General features: G+C 45.0%; 1 protein-coding gene across 2 annotated transcripts in view; it reads right to left on the reverse strand.

The window, feature by feature from the left end:
• Window positions 1-24,934, reverse strand: part of ERGIC1 (endoplasmic reticulum-golgi intermediate compartment 1) — a 56,729-nt gene that overhangs the window by 24,505 nt on the left and 7,290 nt on the right. Inside the window, exons 1-3 of one of the 2 annotated variants that reach the window (XM_085073993.1) lie at window positions 13,590-13,714; window positions 10,776-10,837; window positions 4,668-4,740 (exon numbers count right to left, since the gene is read on the reverse strand). In XM_085073993.1, the coding sequence (XP_084930119.1) occupies window positions 4,668-4,740; window positions 10,776-10,837; window positions 13,590-13,699 (245 nt within the window). In that variant the 5' untranslated portion in view covers window positions 13,700-13,714. Of the gene's footprint in view, window positions 1-4,667; window positions 4,741-10,775; window positions 10,838-13,589; window positions 13,715-24,934 lie in introns of those variants that run through there. The other variant, XM_085073994.1, reaches the window with a different exon arrangement.

A 24,934-nucleotide genomic window follows, 5' to 3' on the forward strand; every position in this document is an offset into this window, starting at 1 on the left:
TGGCACCTGTCGGCTTGTGTTCCCAGGTTATGGTTTGCAGCACAAGAAAGCCCTGCTGGCTGCAATTTTCCCACTCTGCTGGTTGCAATTTTCCTGGGCTGAGAGCCACAAAACACATCCCACACACTTGGGAGAGCGATGGGACAAAAAGCCACTTGAAAACAGGTCTGGTGACAATTCTGCTGCTCTGCAGGATCAGTGCTGGGCATGCAAATGAACCCAGTGTGGACAAGGAACGCTGAAACTCCTGTGGTTTTCCCACACTTCTGACAGCCTCTTTGGGGCTGTCCTGGGTAAGGCCAGGAACTGGGCTTTGATCATCCCAGTGGGTCTCCCTTCCAGCTCAGGATATTCTGTGATTCTATGATAAACATGGTCTATGTTTTCATGCAAAGGCAGTAATTTTATTGCAGATATTCTGCTGAAGTAATTCATTGCCTGGCAGGGGGGAACAGCTTTCCAATTAGCAAACTTGTCACTTCAGATAGCTTTTTGTCTGTTATTACATTAAAAAAAAAAAAAAAGAAAGAAAGAAAAAGAAAACACTGCCAGGAACAGTTTGTTGCTTCTTTTACAGTGTGCTGTGGCAGATGAATTAGTGCTGAGCAGCAACATTCACACCACAAGCACCACATTCATACCCTCCTACCCCTTCCCCTGGCTGCCAATGCAAGGCAGACCAGATTAGTTAATTACATCTTTAATCCTTAATGATGGAATACTTGAAAAACTATTATTGATCTTACAGGACATAATTCATGACCTAATTAGGGTGATAAAACAGCAAGATTATCATCTTGCCAGCTATTAACGTCTAGCGCTGATCTGAGTTAATTAGCAAAGATGGGAGATTTCTATGCTTCTGATTTGTAACACAGCAGCAGCAGGAATGAGGAGGCTGCTAAAGGCAGGACAAACCATTTCTAGCCCTCAGACTACTCTCAACTCAAAGTACTACTGATCTTGCCCAGGAAACACCAGATACATTTAACCCTTTAGCTTCATTTCTTCAGCCATTTGAGTCATTGGCTCAGTGGGACAAGAGTGTTTGATGCTGTTCATTTTTCAGAGGTTCAGCTGTGGAGCAGAAACCTCCTTTTCTTTATCTTTGTCTTTTACAGAATTGAGGAGATTCATCAAGGTTCTTGCTATGGAATCATTTAGGTTGGAAAAGATCTCCAAGACTGAGTCCAAGCTGTGCCCAGTCCCCATCCTGTCACCCAGCCCAGAGCACTGAGTGCCACATCCAGGAGTGCCTTGGACACCTCCAGGGATGGGGACATTCCAATGCCTGAAGTTTAGACTAAGTCCTCAGTCACTCTGAGCCTGGACTGAAAAAGACCCAAAAATCAAGAAGATCATATAATTTCCAGAGCTACACTCACCCTCCCCTTAACAGCAATGATAGGTTGTGACTGAGAAAAGGAAAAAAAACCTTCTTCCCTCACCAGCCCTTCACTGTGCTTTTCCTGGGAAGGATGCAGCCCCACCTAAGTGCCAAGCTTGGATTTCCTTCATAGCTGCTCAGAGGCCTATTAGGGTCACATAACAAATCTGGAAAGATGAGCAACTTGGGATTTTTCTACCCTCCTCAGGGTTGCTCTCCCCAGGAAAGCCGTCAGCAGCAAAATAGGACGTGCCTTTCGAGTGTGTTACCTCTTCCAGGAGCTTCCTGCAGTGTCTTAGCTTGACTTCCTAACTGGACTGAGCTCCTGTGCACAGCCACAACCCTGGTGCTCATTGGAAATGCCCACACGAGTTATGACACAGCTGCTGTCCTCCCCACATCGGTAATGCTTGGGTCGAGTGCTGTGACTGTGATCCTCGAGATGAGGCTGTCATTTCTTGGCTTTCTGCCACCCAGACAAAGCCTTCAGCAGCTGAGACTGTCGATGCTACAGCAATGGGCTGGTCAAGGAAAAACAGCTTTGAAGTTGGGCAAGAGTGACCAAGCTGAGATTTCGAGCAATACCAGGCGCTGAGGTTGCTGCATTCATGTGGATGTGGAAGAAAGTCCAGCAGTGGGCAGAAACCAGTGAGTATTTGGGGTTAGTGTGGTGCACAGCAGAGCTTCTGCTGCTTCTCATGCTGCAGCAGGAGCTCAACAAACCACAGCAACCTCCTGCTTGAAATGCAGCTGCCAAAGGAACCTCTGGGTGGGGAGAGGCAGACAGTGAATCCTGGAGGAGCTGTCCCTGTCCCTGCACACACCCCACACACAATTCCTGGTGTAACAGGGCTCTGAGAGAAGCAGGAGTCCTCAGTTTCCTCTGATGGAAAACACCAGGCCAAGTGCTCTCATTTCACCTGGCCATCAAAAATGTGCAGCTCTCCCCACCCAGCCTGGCTCAGCCAAATGCTCTGAGGAAATATGACACAAGAGGAGAAGGAGTGATGCAGTCTCACAGCACAGCTGGCAGTGGGAAAGCAGGAAAGTTCATCCCATGTAACTGCACACTCCTGTTAATCATTCAGGTGCTGGCTGCCATGTGGGAGCTTTAATCTGGCTGAGATATCTGTTGTAAGAGAGTTAATACAAAAAAAACTTGAGGCTTGAAATTAATAGTTGATGAGAACAGCGCAGTGTGCACATAAGGAATCTCCCACATCTTTGTTAGCATTTGAATTATGGGCAAACAAGGCTCAAAAACCTTTCTGAGACAACATCTCCCCTGCTATTTGCTATTACCCAGTTTAATGGTGGCACAGAGTTCTCTCTCACATGCTCCAGACCACGCAGAGCTCCCACTTCTTAACCCCAGTCATGACAATCTGCTGCCTCACAACGCACTGCCAGTAATACCTGACTGCAAGGGAACCACAAGAGGCTCACAACAGCTTGTACTGAGTTTCTCAGAAGAGAAACCCGTGAGTAAGAAACGGAAAAAGAGAAGTTTACTCCTCCGTTCGAAGTCGCTGAACTGGGAAGCACTTGAAGTGACTTTCTGAAGTGTTTCCTCTGTTTTGGGAGATCCTTTTCACAACTGCTGGGGGTGAATGTTCCCAGCAAGAGTCTGATGACTTGTAACTCATCAGAAGGAGGTTTTCCTACCCTATTGTGTGAGCTTTTGTGTTGGACAGCCCGTGACGAATCAGGTTCCTGCAGTCATTTGTCCCAGACTCCTGCATGACATCCTCTCTAAAATTTTACTGCTTTATTGCCTGCAAACACCTCCTCCCCACGCAGCTCCTGCTGGGAAAGGCACTTACCATCTCTCTGAGGTTTTAATGAGGAACTTGCCAGCTGAGCATGCTTACAGCACTTCCCAATATTTTTGTGGAAAATGCATCATCTTGTTAAGGAAAAAAGCAAGAAGAGGCCTCTGAGAATTATGCAATTCTGCTGTTCAAAAAGGAATTTCTAGTCAGGAAACTGCCACTGTATGTACACACAAATAACTGGATCAAAACTAGGTAAGTATTACTAATTCCTCCTGTAAAGAAGCATAACTGAAAGAAAAAAGAAAACCAGGCAAGAGATCTAAGAGGAGAGCAAGAAAAAGCAGTTTTACTTGAAGCAAGCTGTCTAGCTTTCCTCTGTTTTTCAAAACAAGAAAACCAAGTGAGCTCAGGTCTGTGAAGTGGCTGATGGAAATCCAAGTGACCCTGGATTTCACAAGCAAACACACGGAACTGAATTCAAAGAAACAGTGAGCAAGTAAGAAATCTGAGATACCATCTCTGAAGCCAACGTGCAACAGGCACAAAGAACGATCCAGAGCTTGATTGAGTTAAATATTAGCCAACATGAAAATTATTCCTGAAATTACATTCTTGACCCAAGACAGAGCTGCACAAAAACAATGGAAGAGCCTCCTGGTTATCAGAATGGTCAATCTAATCAGGCTCAGGAGGCCAAGGTTTCAGAGCCTTTTTTGCTCAGCGCTGACATCTGTTGCTATCAGGAGCATCATGTGAGAATGACAGAAGTTCCACCCTTCCCAGCTATCCAGGAACTGTGCCTCATGCTCAGTGAGCTCACTGCCACATCAGCAGGGGGATGGAGAATGTTTCCTAGAGCCCAAAACAAAGGTGGATGTGTTAACACTTACTAAAAGTTTACTTCGAGGCAGGAAGAAGATGAGAACAGGGGGAAAAAGTAAAAATGTGATTAATTCTGTGTTAACAAGTGCTTCATACTTGTTCAATGAGCAATTTTTAGAAGTTATTTCCATTTTTTTTTCAAAGCTGACACCACCTGGGGCAATTTGTCCTCAGGCACAAAACCTGTGAACCAGGTTTCCTAGTAAGGCTCAACAGAAGAAGAAAAAATTCACACATTAATAAAGCTGCCTGTATGAATCAGAGATTGAGCTCTGACACCATATAAAAAAGGAATTGTTGATATTAAATTAATAATTCTTATTTTATGCAATTTTTTTCTCTGTGCAGGTAATTATGCAATCCAGCATGCAGCTAATAAAGGATCAAGCAGGTCTGGAACAGCTTCCTGTATCAGAAATAGTTCAGAACCAAGTTTGCCCATTAATTTTAGCAAATTAAAAAGCTGAATGGATGTCTGAGAATTTGCACTCAACCAAAAGGAATCCCAAACCCATCAGGCAACTAAGTGACCTAGTGAAATGACAGGAATATTTCTCTCAGATAACAGTAAAGCTGTAAAGGTTCACATCCACACAAACACGGAAAACATGACTTTTACTTACATTTCAGTGGCTATGAATCCGGTGAGCTCAGACAGGAAGAGAAACAATATGAAGAGACAGCAGCAGACAGAGACTGGAACAGAGGTAAGGAGAGGAAAAGGTTAGTTTTGTGTGTCTAACAACAACAAAAACTCTTTTCACACAGGCAAATTATTCCCCCCATGGATATACTCTCCATACACACTTGAGAATTATGACTTTAATTTAGAGTTCATGACCCAGAGGAGCCCACCAGAACAGTGACCTCAATGCCATGCTAATATCCAAATATCCTGGGAGGTATCTGCATTTTTGGGCCAATTTTTCTTGCCATGATTTCCATCTCCTAGCACACAGCACTCCCTCCTCTTGACAGAGCTGCTTGACAACATGACTCTTTGGAGACTTGATCCCAAATCTTATTACTATTAAAACCTCCAGAAGGCAAAAAGAAGCAGCACCTTGGAAAGTCCCCTAACATGGTGTTTTGGGGATGTGGAGACATTTTGGTGCTTTTTCAAGTCCCAATGCTCTGTGTCAGTCACCTCACAGCAGAGACATGGCAATACTGGAATAGTGCAGCCACTGCCTGACTTCTCTAATTTCTCCATTTGCTGATATATTGACTATTCAGAGAGGGAAAATTCCCAGTGAAGGAACTGTGAAGTACCCAGACAACAAATCCCATGTCTTTTCTAAGAATTCCAACCTGGATTAACAAAGAGGGAACCCAAAGTAACCGGAACGTTCCTGTTGACTCTTCACCAGGAAATTATTCAAACCCTTGACCAGGGACATCCAGGCAGCAGTGACAGAGCCACCCACCCAGGAGGGGCTGGAAGGAAGTACAGCTGTAAATCCCATGGATCAGGGATGATTGGAGCAGACAAGGATGTGCCAGCTCAAGGAAACAGGGCTGTGTGTCTCTGTATTAATACAATATCCAGCTCACCCAGAATCACTCACAGAAGGGAAAAGCAGGAACTGACAGCTCTTCCAGGGCTGTGACAGCAAGAGCACAGTCCCAGCACAGCTCCTCACAGCTCTCTGTGAAATGACCACTTTACCAGAGCCACCAATTTGGGTTGAGAAACACACCAAAAATAAAGCCCTGCTCCTCAGCTTTATTCCACACGACCTGTACTGCCTCACTGCCCATCCGTTTGGGAAGTTCAAGCTCCAACAGGCTGGGAACAATTTTAAACAATTTTATCAAACAGCAGCCCCAGTCCAAAAACTCCCTTGGTAGGGAATGTGAGAGGCACAGGAAGGAAAGGTGTTGAGGGCAAGAGCTGAGACAGAGCCTTGAGTGACCTGAAGCCTTGTGCCTCATTCTTCACATTAGCCACTTCTGAGGAAAGAGAAATGCGTTGCTTCCCCTTCCTCATCAGAATAATTCCAAGTGTGGATTTATTTACTGACCCTCTGTAAAGTGCAAGGGATTAACAGACATGCCAAAAAATCCATTCGCTAGGATGAGGAAAGAGAGGGGGAAAAAACCTGAAGACCAGTAGGAACACATGAAGCAAGAAGGGATATTAATTCCTGAAGAGAAACCTCAGATGGTCACCCAGTTGCTCCCAAGTCTTGGCTGTCAGGAGAGGGAAGATGACCAGGGCTGTGACACAGCTGAGCCCCTGGCATGGGGCTGGGGGGAGAAAAGTCTGCTTAAAGCACAGCAGCAAATTCTTACCAGAACATCCAGACCTACATAAGAGCCCCAAAAAAAAGAAGCCAAGGCAGCAGATGAGTAGATCCAGTGTTTTGTATTGCTGATCACTGACAGAGACAGGAGATCTCTGATCTCCAGCAGTTGCAGGAGAAAGTGTTTGACACAGACAACCCTTTTTGCTTTAATTGCCTCCCATATTCCTTGCTGCTTGTTATAATCCCATAAAGGCTTTCCACAGCATCAGCCAGACCTCTCTGCTCTCCAGCACTTCTAGGAAAGCCTGGTACTACTAACTCTCTTAACTAAATTCTCTCCCAGAGCTTCCTCTCTCTTCCAATTTTTAAACTTTCTTCTCTGCCACTTATATCATCAAAATATCTTCTTTTCCAGTACTTGCTCCCTCAAGTCCATCTTCAGTTCAGCTCTTGCAGTGAAGGTTCGTGGCAGTACTTACCAAATACAGCACAGTAAAATTCCACTAACCTATATCTAAAAAATCCTGCAAGAATGCCCTGAAGTGCCTGGCAGGACTGACTTTCAAAGCTCCTCTGTGCTTTTCCCAGTCTTCAAACCACAGAGTCAGTTTTGAAGCTGTAAAAGGGATTATTGAGGGTGGACTTGAGAGGGGAATATAAAATCATGAGCAGCCTGAAGGAGGTGAATGGGGAACAACCACTCACTGTCTCTTCCAGTATGGGAACGGGGAAAGGGGAGGTTAAAAACAAGAGAAGGTTTTCCTTTACACAACATTTAACTAAATTCTGAAGGTTCTTGACTATGGATGCTGAGGACGCTTAGGAAATAAAATCTGTCAGATTACAAAAAGGAATCATATGTGTCCTGGGGAAGAAATCCACTGAGGGAAACTAAACACAAAGGAACCAACTCCAGCTCAGGAAGCTCAGAAAGCAACTGAGCAAAGCCTGGTGAAGTGGTTAAGCTGTCCTCCTGCTCCTTCTCAGGCATCTGCTGCTGGACACTCCAGGCAAAGGGACACTGGACACTGCACTGACCATGGCTGCTCCTGTGTCAAACCCTTCCTATACACACACATTTCCAGGGCAGGAGTTTTTGGCATGACTCCTGTGAAAGCATCATCAGTTACTCTGTCTCCAGAGGCAGCATTTTCTCAGATGCAGGATCTCCTCTCTCAGCGTGGAGCTGCAGGCACAGATGACATTCCCAGCAGGAATTTATGCAGAGGGTGCCTCAGCTGCTTCTTTCACAGTGAAGGCTTTTACTTGTTCCATGCAAATGTGCAGTCCTGCCACCCACATTTGACAAGTGTATGATATTTGGAAAAGTAGATTAAAGGCTGGGATCAGACAGAATCAAACAATTCATGCATAAAGCTTCTCTTAACTGCAGGAGCAGTGCGACGTTCCCACAGAGCTCCAACAACCACCTGAGACAGGTTTCCTACAGCTCTACCATGATAACATGATCAATATATCAAAGGTTGCTGCTGTAGACACACTGCTGCTGGCTAATCTGCAATCCCAAAAGGATGGGGAACTCTGCCAAGGTTTTCATTCCTGCACTAACCTTTTTGTACATATCCCTCCTACCACACACCCCGTCTACGAACATTCCTGCTCTGCCTCCCCACCCCAGGAGAAATGAGAGAAAGGCAAAGTGTTTAACACATCACCCAGCCTGAGAACATGGAGCCATGGCTATATTAAGGCATAAAATTAATAGTATTTATTATTCAATGGAGCAAACTGTTATGAGGCGCAAGGAACGGGTCCTGTTACAGGCGCCGTGTGAATCATGACTCTGATATTTCCTGATGTGTATTTAAAACTCCAGCCCCCAAAACAGCACCGAGTATTTCTGGCCAACGTTTCCATGTGTGCATACAACATGTGCATGCAAACTATGCAGCAGGACAGCAGGATGGTGACAGCAGCTACAGGCTCCTCTCCAGAGCCCCACTGCTCCTGTCCTGCCAGATGCCAACTGTCACCCTGCCAGCAGCGCTGCTGCTGCTGCCTCTGTACCCAAACATGGCCAGGTTGGCACCACAGATGTGCCACACAGCCTGGGAAGACCTGCAAAGACTGGTGGAAGGGGACAGGAGCACGACTGAGGGCACAGGGATGCTGCCTCAACAAGGGACTTTTATTGAGGAGAAGGAATGAGTAACTTCTACACAGTTCCCAGAGAAGTCCACAGCAGCGGGTGTGTTGTTCTGGGCAAACCTCACTCCAAGTAAATGGCAGTGGATTGTTCTTGGTTCCTCCATTCCTAAAAAAACTGTTTGTAGCTGAATGGTTGCTACACAGATCTGAAGTGTCTCGTATGCAGAGTTCACTGCAAATTTGGAAATTAAAAATCCATACCTAACAAAGCCTCACTAACATTCCAGTTGTTTTCTGAACTTGCTCATGTTCAAGGTCACCTGCTCTTCTCCACCAAATCCCACCATTTACTCTTCCTTAGCTGCTTCTTCCCTAAAGCCCTGGCCCCCTCAGCCCTGGAATCAGGAGCAGAGTTGCTATTTTCCATCTCTTTTCTTTTGTAATCTGATCTGTGCCTTCTTCTCTAAAAAACCTTTTTTGAAAAAAAGACCTTTTTACAATCCAAAACCCACTGTTGAAATTCTGCACTAAACAGTTCCTATTCCAGAAAGCCTTCAGCACCAGAAGTGATACTGAACTAAGGTTTCAGCAGGAATCATATGGAAAAGGCCTAAATTAATAGTTGGGTATTATGGACTGTTGTATATCTGCTCTGTAGAACTTGAAGAACTTAAGGAAAGCCAAAATAAAATTGCAGCCATAGTAATTTCATATAATTACTAAACCCTAAAAGATTTTTTGAGAGGCAGAACCTTCCCCTCCACTCAGTGCTAACACAAGCTGACCTCCCTAAAGCATTTATCACGAGGTCATGCAATGTTCCCAGGCTTCCAACTGGCCTGGCAATGGGCTGGTCCCACTCCTGGCCTCCTACAACACCTGAGATTAGTGGCTTTCAAATTACAAGCCACAGGCTTGGTCAGACAGAGAAGCCCATTAGGAAAGCTGCTCACAGGATCCTCACAGGCAAAGCCACCAGTCTGCTGGCTGCCTGTGTGGTTCAAAAGCTTCTATCAGCCTGTCTAAAAACACTCCGAGAAAAAGAAGGAGAACCTGTTGGAGAAGAAAAATCAAAGCCTGAGAAGCTGCAAATAACAATAGAGAGAAATAAGTCAGCTAATAATTTTAAGTAAGAGTCACAACCTTCAAGCCTTCCCACAACACACTTATCACTCGAGCTGTTTACTGCAGATCAGAAAGCCTAAACTGGATGGCCTTTGATGTTTTCTTTTTGCTTCTAAAATACTCTTTTGCAGGTGATTCATAACAAGATGAATTCTCAAAGGGAGCCCAGTTACAGTGTGGGAACTCTTAGTTTCCAAAACAGAAGAAAAGGCAGGATCACTCACAAGTTCAAAGTGTTCTTTCAAAACACTAAATCTCATCCGCCTCTGAATTCCCAAACAGTTTGAGTCAAGCCCTTTGTTCACAACTTCAGCAAACTGAAAAGGGAGTGGGGAGGCAAGGAATTCAGTGGCCAGGAGAACTCAGGGGACAAGGACTCTGAGAGTAAATATTATGGGAAATGTGTTATCTTCACAGGAGCACAGGATGGCTGAGGCTGGCAGGGACCTCTCTGGAGATCATCCCATCCAACTCCCCTGCCCTGAGCAGGTTGCTCAGGGCCAGCTCAGGTTGTTTTGAGCATCCCCAAGGACAGAGACTCCACACCACCCTGGGCAACCTGTTCTTCAGCCATCCTCACAGCAAGGAGTTTCTTCAGCTCACCGAGGGCTTTCCTTTGTGTCCTGATTCACTGGCACTGACTCAGTGCTGCGTGCTGTCACCAGGGGATGTGACATCACTCACGTCAGCAATGACATACAAGACTACTGACCCATCTCCCAGCATGGCAGAATGGAGCACAGCTCCCTGATCAAAGGAAGTCCCTGTTCAATGGGACAGGAAAGCTGCATTAGGAGGGTAATTACAGGCCTGGCAGGATCAGCCTGATCCATGTTTACCAACCCCTCTGCCCCGCCAGCTCGCTGCACATAATTGTGTGAAATGGCATTACTCAGCCTCCAGCCTCCCTCAGGAGCAGGAAGGAAGGAAAAGGGGCCCAAGGCAAGAGATTTGTATCAGCCAAAGTCTGGGCATTGATACATGGCAGTGAGAGTGGATCTCTATCGGTGGTTGGGACTGGAGGCTCTTTAAGGTCCCTTCCAACCCAAACCATTCTGTGACTCTCCAGTTGTGAACTCACACGAGCTATTCCACTGTTTGATGGGCACAACAAGCTGTCTCAGCAACAAAGGACATCCTTTCCAATGCTTCATGTCCCCTTTAACAACTTCCCTGCACACAGAGAGGTCAAACAATCTTTAATTTTAGACCAGGGCTAGGCAAGGACATCAAAAAGAAGTTACTTACTAATGGCCCCTGTGTAGGTTGGCTGTGTAAGGTCTTTTGGCACCTTCCTGTAGATGTCAAACCTGAAAGAGGAAAAGCAACAGCCATAAAACAGGTGGAACATTTCAATACATTTCACGTCCCCACCGCGATGAACGACGCTGAAGTTTTTTCCATCCTGCTTTCCAACAGCATTTTTTTTCAGTAGGCAGGAGGATATGGGAAGGAAAAACAAAACAAAAAAAAAACCCTTTTCTTTTGTACAATTATGTAACTGTGCTCTGTCTTGGCTCCCATGTCCAAAGCACTTCCCTCCGCCTCCCTGTTGTGGATGTGTGCAATCTGAACTGTGAGAGGAGCCAGGGAAGAAGTCATGCTGGACAAGTTTACAGACCACTGTAAAAGGGAAAATATACTCTACAGGCTCCTGAGTAAAGATGCCTGGCAAAATAACCCCAGTGAAACACAACCCATGTTGCCCCTTGTAGTTTGTACCCTGCAAAGCCAAAAATAGACAACCCCAAAGTCAGAAATCCAGGTGTTGAGACCAAAAAAAATCCCTTGGACATTGGATACAACAACAGAAATTAACCCCACAAGCTTGTTCCTCCCTCAGCAAAATCCAGTTTAATATTAGACCCTTGTTTTGATTCAGTCATGGCTTTTAATATCCTTTGGGCTCAGCTTTGCTATTTTAAACTGCCCATGGTTAAACTCTCCCTGCCCTCATGTGTTAGTTGTATTATTTCCTACCACCTTGTGCTTCTGCACGCCCAACCACAATGCAGCTCTGACATCAGTTTTTCCACCACTCAATAAAAATTAATTAATGCATTAAAAACACCCACCCACCCTAAAGAAGGAAGTGAGAGGTTCTGCCCCGAAATAGACTTTTTTGGATGTGCCACAAGTGGGTGAGAGCTGACGCTTTTTCCAACCCTGGAGAGGCATGAGGGGCACCAGCTTCCAAATTCCCATCCTATACTGCACCAACATGAAACACCTCTGTGTTTATTCAGCTCCAAATATTACATTGGGTGTTTAAAAACTAGATTTTTTTTTTTTTTTGTTGAGATGACTCTGAGGCTCTGCATGAACAAAGCAGAATTTGCCTTGCATGAGTTCAGAAGGATATTGTGCTTCATTCAGGAGCTGAAGCTGGAGGGAGGAATGGAAGAGAGGGAATGGAGAGAAGGCAGAAAGACATTTCACCTGCCCAGCTCAAGGCCTGAATAAGCTGTGCAATCACTGAACATCCCAACAACCCTCTGTGATACACCTGACAGCAACGCTGCACAGGAATTGTGTTTTCACAGCCCCACTCACTGCCACCATTAAACACACCAGAGAGATTCCTGAACCAAACAATCCATGTATGGTTTTCCAGCTGCCCTGAGAACATCTGGAAAGTGCTGTTCACATTCTTTCCACATCCACCGAAGCAGGCAGGATGGTGAAAGAACCCAAAGTAGCTGCTGACATCATGGTCTCACAGGCACAGGAAGCTGCTGCTCTCCCAGCCCATTAAATGCTGAAAGCTGGCGTCGTCTGGCCAAAGTCACAATAATAGATCAACAAGGCTAAAAAAGCTGAGAGAAACAGGGGGAGAGAGAGGCAGAGCACGTGAGTAAGGAGAGCTGCTGAGTGTGAGCGAACGCTCAGAAATAGGAAACAGCTCCAGGCTGGATTCTGTGAAAACTGCAGTGTGGATACTATAAAAGGAAGTTTGTTCTCACAATCAGAAATATTTACTAGTATTAAAATGATGGCCCATCACAGCATTAAAAGAAAAGTATCTAGCTTTTTAAACAGCTCACTGGAGAGCTGATGTCACAGCAGGGTTCTCTCCCCTCAGACTGTCCTTTTAATCACGTAAATAACACCCAACACCACAAATTAACTTTTACAGGGCCTAAGGAAGATTGCATTAGGCTGAGACACTACAAGAAGTGCTCAGTTAAGGTTTTATGGATGAAGGCAGAAGCTGGAAGGATGACATCCAACACCTGACCCAAGCAGAAGGGAAGGCAAGGAGGGAAGGTGCATTTTAGCTTGCACAAGGATGCTGAAATAATCACAACAATCAGCAACAAGGGAGTCAGAGAAGACAAGTCTGGAATAAGAGGAAAACACTGCTGATTGGATTTTGCTCACTGATGTGTGACACCAGTAAATCCAAATGAGTAAAGCCCAAAAGAAAAAGGACTGCTTATCTTCAAGTTCAAGTTCTCCTGGCAGAACAGGAGAATTTTTTCCCATTTGCTTGGAAAAGACACATTCTGAGTTAGGAGGGTTCACAGTCTGGCAAAGGAACAACAGTCCTCAGAGCTCCAGGCAACTTCCCATAGGGCATCTGAGACTGGCCACAATTTATACAATTTCCCGAGTCTGATCCTGCTTAGTGAAAACAGCAGTGGGGTTCATGCATTCAGAGAAGGGCAAGTTGGAAACCTGAATGACATCAAACTTTGAGAATGATGGTGATGGAGATGGCATGGCCAGGATACAGAGCCGTCTTGATAACTCTGATTTAAACTCCAAGTTAGAAGAAGATATGAAATGTAAAGGATTTAATGACAGCTGGGAAAGTGTGTTTGTGGTACATCAGAGATATTAAACCCTAGCAATGGGGACAGAACCCCAAAGAAGGCTAAAAATACGTAAAAATCAAGCAAACATCTCAAACAGATCTGTGAAGTTACAAGAGTTACTGTAACAGGAGACCCCAAACCCCAAGAAATGGAAGATTTGTGGAAGCTCCTATTAGATCTAAGGGTTAAAAATCTGACTCCACTAGAAAAACCTTTCTCCTTTTGCCACTGGCTCCTTGCCTACCTCGCAGAGCCGAAAGCAATCCCAGGAGAGCACTTACACTGTCCTGGGAAGAGAAAAGAATGAGGATTAGACACCAGAGATGATTTGTAATGCACGAGGGAGGAGGCCATGGAGCTGTGTGCATGGCAAAAGGGAACAGGTTTTACTTGCCCTCGGGTCAGACCTTCCTGCAAGCACCTGCAGTAAAAATTCCAGCAAGCCTCCAGGTTCCTGAGGCATTGGTCACTTGGAGGAGTATTTGTACCCTGGGAACAGAGAGGAACCTTGTGCTCTGTTGCACAAGCTGCCTCCCAGCTCCCTGCTGGACTCCAAGCAGTGGAAGGCATTAGTAATGCTGTATGTTCAGAGGGGCTGGAGCTGCCAGCTCATCCACAGAGACAGCCTGTGCCACGCTGAGCATTCACTGGGACAGGCTGGAGTCATATCCTACATGAGCAGGAGGAACCAGGGTGTAGATTTACAGCCTGTCCTGCAGTCCCTGCTCAGTGAACTCCCTTAACCTGCAGCTTACTCTGCTTTAGGAAGGGAGACATCACCCTCACAGCACAGCCACATGTGCATTTTCCACTGCACATTATTTATATTTAGCTTTTGGCAACTTTCTTCCTCCCCTCAGAAAAGCAAGACTTGTAAGGCGAAGTTGTATCTCTGAGTTAATCAATTCACATCGTTTCAGAGTGGAAACAACCAACTTGCTGCTAGGAAAGTTCTTCCTCCAGGTCATACGTGTTCTCATAAAGGGAAGGCTGGGCCTTGCAATTCCAGAATACCAGGCTAAAGATAGAACCAGGCTGTCATCAGTAAAACAAAAGAATTTCCTGACACATCTATAGTGTCTTTTCTTTCAATGGAGAGCAGGGCTGCAAACAAAGAAATAAAAAAAAAGGTTGTCTGGCCATGGTAGAGGTTTGCAGGAACCGACATTCATAACTAACATGAGGGAATGCTACAATATTTTTTTATCAATATCAAAATATTTTAGACTTGAAAGGACTAGCAAAAAACTTTCTCACCTTCCTGGTGGGAATGTCAACAAACTGGTAAAACAGCATCATGAAGAAGAGAAGAACAGGGTCATTCCTAACTAGGCTCAAACAGAGAATTGTCAAATTTTTGGGTGGTTAAGCCAGGTCTGAGGCAGAACTCCAGCTCTCTGATGGACAGAAGTGCCACAGTCCTCTTGGAAGAGGCGAAGCTCCAGGTGGTGACTTCAAAGAACTGAACTAAAGGGTGGCAGATTTCAAGTTGCCAGTAAGTGTTTGAAGGACTTCAAAAGCTGCATCTAGACTAATATGGGTTGCTGATACTCAAATCTTTTCTTCAGATAGAAGTATTTCATTGAATCCCACAATGGTGTGGGTTGCAAAGGACCTTAAGGATCATCTTGTTCTACCGCTGCCATGGGCAGGATACCTTCCACTGTCCCAGGTTGCTCCAAGCTCTGTCCAGCCTGGCCTTGGACACTGCCAGGGATCCAGGGGCAGCACAGCTTCTCTGGGCACTCTGTGCCAGGGCCTCAAACCCTCAGTGGGAAGAATTTCTTTCCTAACATCCCATCTAATCAATAATCCCATTGACTGTCTGTCCGTGTGAAGCCATTCCCCCTGTCCTGTCCCTCCATCCCTTGTAAATCATCCCTCTCCATCTCTCCTGTGGGATCCCTTCAGCCACTGAAGGTCACAATTCTGTCACCCCAAAGCTTCTCCTCTCCATGCTGAACAATCCCAACTCTCCCAGCCTTTCCTCCCAGCAGAGCTGCTCCATCCCTCTGCTCATCCTGGAGCTCCTCTGGACTCCCTCCAGCAGCTCCAGCTCCTTGCTGTGCCCCAGGGCAGCTCTGCAGGTGGATCTCACCTGAGCTGGGGCTGACAGTGCTGGGGGAGAGGCAGGGAGGGCAGAAGACCCAAACACTGCAGTTTTTTCTGGAGCTGATGCTTCACCTGCCTGCCCTGAGCAGGGGATGATGAGCTCACTCCCCCAGCAGGAGCTGCCCCAGGCAGGGCTTCTTGCCAGGGCTTTAGGTACACTTGAACAGCTTCAAGTTTGGACCCGAAACATTTCAGGAAATGAAGTAATAAATACATTATTTCACTGAAGATTTCCACACCTCCAAACAGAAGAATCCACTCTGACATCTCTGGAATCTGAAAAGAGCTTTTGTAACATCTCTGTGAGATGCTGTTAAGTTTTTCGTGAGCAAGAAGCAAAGAACATGAGGCAATAAAAAAACCCCAACAACTTATAACTAGAAATAACTAGATAATGGTTAAATTTGAATGTCCTGTACCAAAAGGAAACCAAAGGAGTTCATAGGAGAGAAGGAAAAACATTAATTCCTCCTCCAGATTCCAGCATTTGCCCACCCCTCCCTGGCACAAAGAGCAGTGATATTTTCATGAATAATCTTCTGCAAAGTCTAGTTTTTCTGATTTACCTGAGGGCACAGGGAAAGGCTGTTTTGGAGCTCTTGGACTGGATTTTGGATTCCAGTCAATCAAGCAGAAGTGTAACACATTCTCATGTGGCACAGATCAGAATTCAGGAAATCAGCAGCAAAAAGATTACTTTTTGCCCCTTTCCAGACTGAAATTTAGCTTTAATGCTCACAGACAGGGGAAAAATGGTTTTGTTCCTCAGGCAGATTGTTTTTCCCCAGGAAAACCAAATATTTAAACATTATTCCCCTTTTCGAAGCATACTGGCTCTATCACAGGTACTTCAGCACATCCTGAAAGTTAAAGGATGTGAGCATTCACGACAGCAAATTACATTTCTGACATCAAAGATGATTTTAAAAAAATAAAAACCCAATTAGTGCCATTCCACTTCTAGCAGTTCAGTGGTGGTGTAAATACACCATTGCCACCTTGTCTCAGCAGAAAGGGTCCACGGCTGTGATTCACCCCCAAGAATGTGGGTGTTGTTGAAGCAACACTCGATTCTCCACCTCCCATGTTCACCAGCTTTGAGAAGTGGCATCACTTTTTCAGCAGATACCACATTTGGAGCTGAGGTCACTAATTCCTGGTGACATTACTCACTCAGCGTAGAGTGAACAACTACCTTGATTTTATTACCCATCAGGAGCTTTGAGATCTCCCTGAATAAAAGAGACAGCCTGGTGCTGCTGAACCAATTTGCTTCACTAACAAATAACCTGACTTGAAGTGACTTGCAGGGAACAACACATTTTCCAGCACAAACAGAACTTCACTACCAGGTTAATCAAACAATTGGCATTTCTACAGCAGAAGTGACTGAACTACACAAAGGGGGAATTATCAAATACAAAGAGAAAGTTAACTTTGAGGGTGTGGAGTGTCCCTCACTGGGGATATTCCAGAGCTGTGTGGCCACAGGAGGTTGGACCAGTGACCCACTGGGGCTCCTTCCAACCTGAGCCATCCTGGGATTCTGTGATTCTGAAAAAAAAGGAGTTTAGGACCAGTAGAAATGCCATCCCTGATTGTTTCCTTCTCAGTAAGAAACGTGACTTCCCTGAGAAAGAGATGGGGCTGGAAAAGAGAAAGGCAAGGCACCTACAACACATAGACAGGAGGAGGAAATAAAGAATAATACACCTTCCCAGGCTGAGATGACTTCCTGGATCAACAAAACCCTCAGCCAAGGGCTCCAGCTGAAAAGACAGCAAGAAGTAAAGAAATAACAACTCCTCTCTTCAGCCCTTCAGTGGGAGGCTGATTTGGGGCTGTACCACTCAGATTTCTGTGGAGATCCCTCTTCTCACACAATGTTTATGTGTCTGCAGCACAATTCATTCACTCCTAAATCAGAAGGCAGGAATAAGTCTGTCTTTTCCATTCCTCCTGAAAACTGTGTGCCTGTCACACCAAACCCACTCTCCTTTTTGCTCTAAACCTGCCACACCAGCTAACACTGCATTTTTAGGCAGAATTCTCTGCTTTATAAAGTGAAAGAAGACCAAGCTGGCCTTTGAGGAACTATTTCACACACTAAGTGTTTCCTTGCCACTGCACAGTAACACAAGCTGGCTCAAGCAGTTACTAAATGCTGTTTACCCTTCTGCTTGCTTGCTGGCAATGCCTCTCCCCATTTATCAGCAAAGAGCTGCAAGCTGGAGATAAATTCCAGTGAAACATCGCTGCTGGTTTGCCCCATTTGCAAACCAAAGAAAAGGGGATCAGAGCGTGGCTGCAAACCTCAAATCCCAAGGAGGCATGAGGTCACTATTTCTCCACAAACACGCAGCAATTCCTGACTAAACAAAGAGCTTGCCTGTCCTTTACAAAGTCCACTCATTACATAGTCACCAGCAAACCCAGTTACAACGTGGAAGAGAGAATTTCTACCGTTACATGCTGTACTTGCCACATTTCAGAAATGACACACAGGTAGCCCAGGCAGACTTTAAGTTTTAATAAACCCAGTCTTGGAAAAGAAAAAGGTGTTTTTTGTCAAAGGAAGATAAAGCACTCTATTAGTTATACTGGTTTTTCCTCTTCAGGTGGATAGAAAAGCTGCTGCACTGGGCATTTCTGGGAACATCCATTCAAAACAACAGTCCCAGACTGCTTTTGATGAAAACAACATCCAAAAAACTACCAAACTGTGGGAGATAGAGAGCAAGGCAGGTGCCAAGCACAGCCCTGGACAGTCAAACTTATGCCAGCATCCATTTGGTTTTTGATAAGAGTCACTTTGAGGCAGGTCTGTCTGATAACAGGCTTGAAAACATCCACTGCCTTTTCCTTGAGAGCGTCTCTCATTCAGACATTCTAAACAAATTCATTTTTAGGCCCTCAGAATTACACCATCCTCTCTAATTACTTCATGTAGATATCAGTGAGTCCAGCCAACTACAATTTCTATGTAAGTGCCTCTAAAGAGACGAATCATCCTCAACTTTGAGGATTAGTTTTCCCTGGAGACAAAGACATAACCTTGGTGTTTGTCACTCGACACACTTCTGTTCTTCCTCTTGCCATTTCCTATCTGCCTCCTTGAACCTTTTTGCTCCATTACTGCATCCCAGAGAGCAGAGGTGGTTGGTTCCATCCCCTTGTTTTGATTTCCCCACAGGACCCACAGACCTGATGCACACACAACCACCTCTTCCCACAAGATTTGTATAACTGGGTCTATTTTGAAGTTTGATTTCATGACAGAAGAGCTGCAGCAGCAATTCAGGAAGCCAAGGCAGGTGTGGAGCAAGAAGAGAATGAGCAACCTCAGCCCCAGGTCAGGAAACACGTTTGAGTGCACGTGAAATGAGCTGAAATGATGGTTTTGAACAGTTTCCCCCCAGCCCAGAGGATGGACCACCTTTGTTCCCTCATATTCCTGCTGCTGCCACCTCTGGAAGAGCTGTCCTGTCCCCAGAGACAGCAGGAGAGTTTATGGACTATGATTCATTCACCACTTGCTCCCAGCAGAGATCCCAATCACAGCTGAGAATCCAGCAATTCACTTTGCATGAAACGCTTCATCATTTTTAAGGAGGACATGGGAAGCAGAGAGAAACTCAGTCATGGTAAACAGAACTTGGATTAAGTCCATCTGACATTCAGAGATGACTGTGCACAAACAGACTCCATTTTCTCTCTCCAGGAACACTTCAGAGGTTTGCTTTACAAAGGGGAGATCAGAGTTCAGAAGGTTCCCTTCTTCCCCTCCACAAATCAACACAGAAGGGGAGGAACCATATTGGTTATTTTCCATGTGAATTCATTTTGCCAAAAGGAAGCTCAGGCTGCTGTCAGAGCAGGATCACTCAGGCTGGAGATGGAAACGCCCTGGCTTTAATCCCCAGTGGTATTTCTAGAGAAACCTCCCCAGCAGAGGCATGCTGAACAGTGACAGGAGCATTTCTAGCTGGCTGCTCTGCTGACTTCTCAGGCAGCTTCTCTGCTCATCGGAGCAAAGCTTGAGAATTGGAAGTGCCCAAGAGGAAAGGTCTGGCATGGTGGGCTCTGTGATCAGCCACGGGACCACCCAGGGATGGCACTGCCCATCCTCTCCCCAGCATCCATAACGTAAATATGAAGTAAACCAGATTCTCAGGCTCTGTGGTTCCTTCCAACCTGACCTGTCCTGTGAAATTTTTGAATTCACAGCAAATTTGTGAAATTGCTGCCCCTGGACTTTATCTCTTGAGACAGACCAAAAATGAATAGATGGTGCTTGAAAAAAATAAGAGAAAATAAGAAGGCATAGAGAATTCTCCAGCATCACTAAAAAAAAATAGTTTTTAAATCAAAAATCCAACGGCTTCGCTAAGACTTTCAAAGTTGGTTAACAGGCAGCGACTGTTCCTCTCTCTCCTTGGGTCGCTGCTCCCAAACAATGACTTGGGGACAATCCATCCCACCTCTGTCAACAAACCTCCTGGGCAGCAGGAGCCAAACCACTCTAGCTGAGGAGCACAAGCACTCAGGTGCCTTTTAACCTCTCCAGAGGCCATTTGGCTCTAACTAAAACCCCAGGCTCAGACACACAGCCCCGCTGCCCCAAAGGCAGCCAGGCACTTCTATCAGAACATGCTTTTCTGGCTTTGTTCCCTCCTACAAAGCACATCACACAGATCTTGAAAAGCAAAGCTGTTGCTTCTGTAAAATGGATAAATCCAAAGCCACCAATTTAGCTTTCAATGTGACAGCTCAAGCTGAGGCAAATGTAGAGGTAGAACAAACAGCACAGCTGAGTCAGGTTTGCACACACGGAGCTCTTTTGATTAACAAAATACCATTTACTTTAAAAAAATAAAAATAAAAATCCCAGACGCCTGTCTGAAGTAGTTGGGGGGAGTTTGATTGCTCACAGTTGTTTTAACCACCCCTAGAACTACTGTGCCCAGGACCAGAGATAAAAAGATGAACCTCTTTGCTTGCTAAATTGATTGAATTCAGCAGTGTAACAGCTGGATGACTCCTGGGGTGTGCAAAGATGGCCTGAAAAATCAGTTACCCCATTCCATGGGCTCAGCAATGCCCTGGGCTGGATTATGCTCCCCAGGTGCTTGGGAACTGCTGCAGGAAAAAAGGCAGACCTGGCCTGACAGCACTTTGGAGCAAGTCTCTGAACCAGGAAATAATTTGGAGCAAGTGTCTGAACCAGGAAAGGATGGGCTTTAATCGGGGAAACATTAAGAAAAGCCCATCCTTTTTAAGTAAAGACTCTTTTACTTTACCCTAAAAAAGCACTGAGTTCCAACTCTCCCTGTATTTTCAGTTCCTGTGGTCTTTGCTGGGCAAAAATCCCCAATTTTGTCCCACAGACCTAGCAAAGAAAGAATTTCTACACACAGTAAATTCACTCTAAAACAGCCCAAAGAAGTAGAGCTGCCTTACTCTTAAACCTTGCTCTACATGTATATAGGAAGCATTAACTTTTCTATTTTCATGGATAAATATTAGCTCAGATTTCATCCTGAAATCCTTCCTTTAGCTGTTTTTCTTCCCACCCAAAGACAAGTGCGTGTTCTGACAACTCTGCAGGAACACTTAGCTCCTACAACCCAGCACAGACAATAAAAAGCAATAACTCTTCTTCCAATCCAACCAAGTAGGTGAAATCTGTTTAAATGGATGGGAAAACAATGGTAGGAAGTCAGCAGCAGGGGCAGAAAATAGGAACTACCGACTTTGAGCCCTTCATTCTGTTAATTCTTTGTTTTGATGACATTTCTATGTTTCCTGTCTGCTGGCAGATGAGAACATAATGTGCAGAGAGCAGCTCAGGACAGCTCTGGGAGAGCCAGGCTGAGCTCTGGGGTTGGGATGAGCAGTGGGAGCCAACAGACCTGAATTTGTTCTGCTCCCGGCGCTGACTCACTGCCTAATTCCTGTTCCACTCAATTAAATCCTTCTCCTTCGGCTCGTTCATTCTGCACAGCAGCACCTGGGAACATCTGCCCAGCTCTCCTCCAAGCACCTGGAAATCTCCAGCTGGAAAATGGCAAATACGTGAAGCAAAGCTCCAAGCTCTGCCTGAAGGAATGGCTGGGGTTGTGTTGGGGGATTTTAGGTTGGATATTAGGGAATTGATTTCTTTCCCCAAAGGGTGCTGGGCACTGATCAAGCTCCCCAGGGAATGGGGACATTCCCAAGGCTGCCAGAGCTCCAGGAGTGTTTGGACAACATTCCCAAGGATGCACAGGGTGGGATTTTTGGGTGTCAGGGCTTGGAGCTGGATCAATGATCCCTGTGGGTTCTTCCAGCTCAGGACATTCTGTGACTCTGTGATCCTTTGAAGATCTGTAAAGGAAAGCAGCAGGAAGGTGTCTTTAGGAAAACAAACTGGACGTGCTCTGCAAAGAGCTGAGCTTGGTTCCTAGCAGGGCTGTGCCTGGAGAGCAGTTTATGAACAATCTCGATGGTTTTGTGAATTGGGACACAAACTTTGAAGCATGTGCAGAGTAAGATAAGTGATCCTGCTAATCTTAGTTTCACACAGAAAATAAACACTGAATACACAAACACCAAAGCCTGGCCCTGAGTGTGAGCTGGAGATGCAAACACAGATTCAAAGCCAGACTAATAAGCCGATACTTGTAAATACCAAGCAGTTATTAACACATTTTATAAGATTAACACCCGCGTGGCAGCAGATAACATACACATCATTAAGCAATCAGCCAGTCCTCATTTACACACAATGGGATATTAACACACGCTGCAGAACCTGAGCTTGACTGGACAAACTCTCAAAGCTTCAGAATTCCATCCAAAACTGTTTAATCCTCAACTACTCTGAGCAAAGTCTGATATGAGAAGGACCAGACAGGGAGGTGGAAGGGCTGATGGAGTTTTAAACCAGTTTCTCTGGACTGCAAGCAGGTGAAGACTGCAATTTTCAATGCTGTATGACTGAGTCCTCACTCACAACATCACATCACTTTTCAAAGCAAACAGTACTTTATTTTTTTTGACCTGCTGACTCTCCACACTTTAAAACCCAGGAGTGAAATGCAGGAATAGGTTTCCTTGCCAGCCAGCTCCTCCCTCTTAATTCGAGTTCCAAGAACATAATGAAACCAACAGAGGAAGTGTCTGAAACAAGGAGGAGTACTGAGAACAAGAAAACAAGGCTAGGCCAGGAGGAGTGTCATTAATTATATAATCCAGCCTTTGGGTAACTGGACATTTAGGGAAAGGGGCTGAGAGAACCTTGGAGGCATCAGCCTCAGCACATTATGTCATCTGACCTGCTGGTTACTTAGCAGGTACAGGATCTGCATAGGGACAGAAAAACAAACCCATTTATTTCTAGGACAAAACACGACGAATCCCCACAGCCGCTGCTGAAAAAAGCACAAAAATTCATACATTCTGCTCCCACTTAAATTGATTCCTTTCCAAAGAGCCAGTTCTCCTTTTTCCTCCCTTCTGCCGGCTCTGTGGCTCCATTGTGCTGTCCTGCAGAACACCTTTTTGTCAACCCCATTCCAAATTTTCTGCTTTTATTCTTTCCCTGCATATCACGCTTGCTCTCTCAGGAATACCCACAGCAATTGTATTGCTGCAAAAAGTGTGACTATTTTAGGTGACGCTGAAGGATGGAGGACAGGAGACGGTACATCACTTTTCTTTTTCTTTCAAAAAATAAAATGTTAGGCTCAAACATATTCCAAAGGCAATCAGGAGGAGGAGGAGGAAAGTATAATCTCAAATACTCAAAGGTGGAGTCTTGCCAGCAAGCATTTTATTTCCTTTTAGGCACTGAAGCAGGTGTCAAAGTGAAGGATGGACGAGAAATGTATTTTTAATAAAGTGAGCAAATTACACTGTGCTTCATCAAAACAGGAGAAAAGTGTCATGAAGAAAAAATGTTCAAGTAAGGGGACTGGTATTTCAAGGGATCCAGCCCTTTGCTGGACTGTGAGAGCCATTGTACTCCTGAGTGGGAGCAGCATTTTGTGCAGAGCAGAGAGAATGGGGAAGAGCACTGAACAGCTATAGCTGCTCCCCAAATGAAGTGAATTGTTCAGAAATTTGAATGCCATAAGCTGACTGTAACCCTTCCTGGCCCAGAGCCTTCAACTCAGAGATTCTAGCAGCTCCCCAGGACTTCCACCCTTGGTGATCCCCTCGGTCCTGAACATCTCTCCCTTTCCCAACCTTCTTCATTCCCTTCACAAAGTCCTGATCTGAACCAAATTCAAAGCTGGACTGTGATTTCCAGGAATTTCCCTACCATAGTCTTTCCCACAGCTTCCAGGAATCACAAAACATTCAGGCTCTGCTGCTGCCTTGTATTGCTGAACACCTTGAAAGAACATCTGGTAAGGAGTGTTTTACCATCAGAAATCTGCAGGTTTTATTCATGGAAGCTACTTTCTGGTTGAAGTCCCAGCTGCACTTGCTCAGCACAAAAATCAGAGATCAGTACAAAAGAGCATGAACAAATGTAACATCTGGGGAATCAAACAAAAAGGGGGAGAGAGGGATGTGTGAAGGAAACAACTCCATATTCATAAGGCTTCCCTCAAAAGCACACAAGCTAATCCATACCTACTGCATGACAGAGAGATTTCTCCAGATCAGTCAGAGAAACTCCTACCCAATACAGGGGACTCAAATATATTGTATTTTTCCGGAATATCAGTAACTCAGCTCAGGTTCTCCTATTTAAATTCCAATCTAAGGAGACAAGAATTTGTCTACAAGCTTCTACAACACAGTCCTGGTTTTAATTTGCATGTAAGTGTGTTCCCTACTAGCAAGTACAACTCTTCTGCTTCATCTAGCTTCCAAGTCAAGTTCCTGGTTTGACACAATTTCTAAGAAACATCATTAGAAAAACATAACTGGTACAGACCCAAGAGATATAACCTGAAATAATGCAGCAACCACATTCAGACTTCAGTGCAGCTGGGTCATGTTTGATTTAGAATGACAAGGAATCCAAGCAAGGCTCCAAGACTTCACCTTTATCAGAAAACAAAGGCACATTTACATTACTGATCTTTTAGGGGGAATGCAGTGGTCTACAGAGATGGACAATTTGGAAATCAAATGTTCTGCCTTATGATATGATTGTTAAATAAACATTAAGCACCCATGACCTCCTGAAATCCTGACAGCAATACAGTAATTCAGGCCTGCATGCATTAAAACAGCATTTTGAAGCCTCTTCTGTTACATGCCAATCTTTCTGCCTTCTCTGAATTAAACCAAATACATCCCCTTTTGAAACATCCTTAAAAAAAAAAACCCAACAGAAAAGCAAACATCCAAACACACACAATTTGAGTGACAAATTGCACTGGCCAACTGCATCTTGTTTGTGTGTCTGCCACGATTACTACTGAAATACTCAGATGTTTCAGTATAAGGAAGATTTTCCACTAAAATACTCAAGCCATT

Source organism: Lichenostomus cassidix, chromosome 13 (genome assembly GCF_008360975.1).
Source record: "Lichenostomus cassidix isolate B80296 chromosome 13, HeHo_3.0, whole genome shotgun sequence".
Classification (NCBI taxonomy): Eukaryota; Metazoa; Chordata; class Aves; order Passeriformes; family Meliphagidae; genus Lichenostomus; species Lichenostomus cassidix.